Source organism: Priapulus caudatus, unplaced genomic scaffold, assembly GCF_000485595.1.
Source record: "Priapulus caudatus unplaced genomic scaffold, Priapulus_caudatus-5.0.1 Scaffold1844, whole genome shotgun sequence".
Classification (NCBI taxonomy): Eukaryota; Metazoa; Priapulida; class Priapulimorpha; order Priapulimorphida; family Priapulidae; genus Priapulus; species Priapulus caudatus.
The window spans coordinates 12,357-13,816 of record NW_014578905.1 but is presented as its reverse complement, the minus strand read 5'-3'; the positions used below and the strand labels follow the sequence as shown (position 1 = coordinate 13,816).

General features: G+C 44.9%; 1 protein-coding gene across 1 annotated transcript in view; it reads right to left on the bottom strand.

The window, feature by feature from the left end:
* Window positions 1–21: 21 nt before the first annotated feature.
* LOC106817731 (receptor expression-enhancing protein 5-like) overlaps window positions 22–1,460 on the bottom strand; it is an 8,072-nt gene continuing 6,633 nt past the window's right edge. Inside the window, exon 5 of the mRNA XM_014822417.1 lies at window positions 22–793. Coding sequence (XP_014677903.1) covers window positions 732–793 — 62 coding nt within the window. The 3' untranslated portion in view covers window positions 22–731. The remainder of the gene's footprint in view (window positions 794–1,460) is intronic.

The window sequence follows — 1,460 nt, the reverse complement described above, 5'->3', positions numbered from 1 at the left end:
GTGCAATCACTATCACACGCACGCACGCACGCACACACACATGCATGCACGCAAGAGCGCACGCATGTACGCACATTTGCAGACACAAAAAAACGTCACTGCAGCTACCACAGTGACAAACAATTGTTTGTAGATTTAAAAAGCAGAGTGAAAAACCCCAGTGCAACGTGTACAATTTTAGCCATCCATTTTGCAAACAACAACAACAACAGGAATTGCGACAATGACGATCGAAAACGGTCAAGGGAAAAAAATTTAACATCCACACCACTTTACGAAACCCGCTCTGAGATATAAATTTGGTTTAACCATCATCAACCCATCCTCTCTCATTACGAAGGATGAACGTCTTTGGTTCAGCTACAGGCCCACCCCACATGACTAAACACACACCTCCCCCATAAACCCCACCCATACACCCGCCCCTCCCCCTCCTCAACGCAACCACATGCCAAGACTGACCTTCCCACGATGCATCTCCCCATCGCGAACCGAATGACGGGCAATACGCCTCAAGAAAAATAGGTCCGGTCAGCGGACCGCGCCTCAAAATAAGTGAACATCCGTAACACAGCTGTCACTCTGATGTAATTGGTTGCTCGCTCCTCGCTGGATCAGACCGATGACAACGCGCAGCCGCCGCGACAAAATTCTCGCAAACGCCCAGCAGGTGGCAGCACCGATGCTCGTGTCGCAGCCGCTGAATGCTACCTATAGACTAGTGGCGCCATCTAGTCCATCTTGGCATTGTCAGCCATCACCTTGGCCGCTGCCTCCGAGGCACTGCCGGCCGCTGCAAAACACAAGAACGGCATATGTTGGGTGAGCGGTGGCGTGGTGGATCGATGAACAGGGAAGACCGAGTTACAGTTATTGTAACGCACTGTCACAAATAACAACCCATGACTGAAATTTTCCAGTTCTTTTAAAACCAGTGACCGAGTTCAAGTTATTTTAAAACCAATCCCTGAGTTACAGTTATTATAAAGCCAATGACTGAGTTACACAGCTCTATGATGAACACATAGAAAGCAATGACTGAATTATTCCAGTTAATTAAAACCAGTGTCTGAGTTCCAGTTAGCATAACGACCCTATTAAACCAATTACTTAGTTTTAGTTATGATTTTAAAATGATCCTACGAACACGAATAACCGAATTCCAGTTTAATAAACCTATAAAAAAAACAACGACTAAATTATTAGTTACTCTGAAACCAGTGACTTGATTCCAGTTCCAGTTATTTTAAGAGAAATTACAGAGTTCCAATTATTATAAAACCAATGACTAAGTTCCAGTTATCGTAATGGACCTATGAAAAACCCATGGCTTATCCAGTTCGCTGAAAGTACTGAGTTAGCATCATGACCCTATATAAACCAATGACTGAGTTTGAGTTATTGTGAGGAACCTGTGACTGACCAGCTGCCACCACGTGACCATCTCTACTATCATCGCC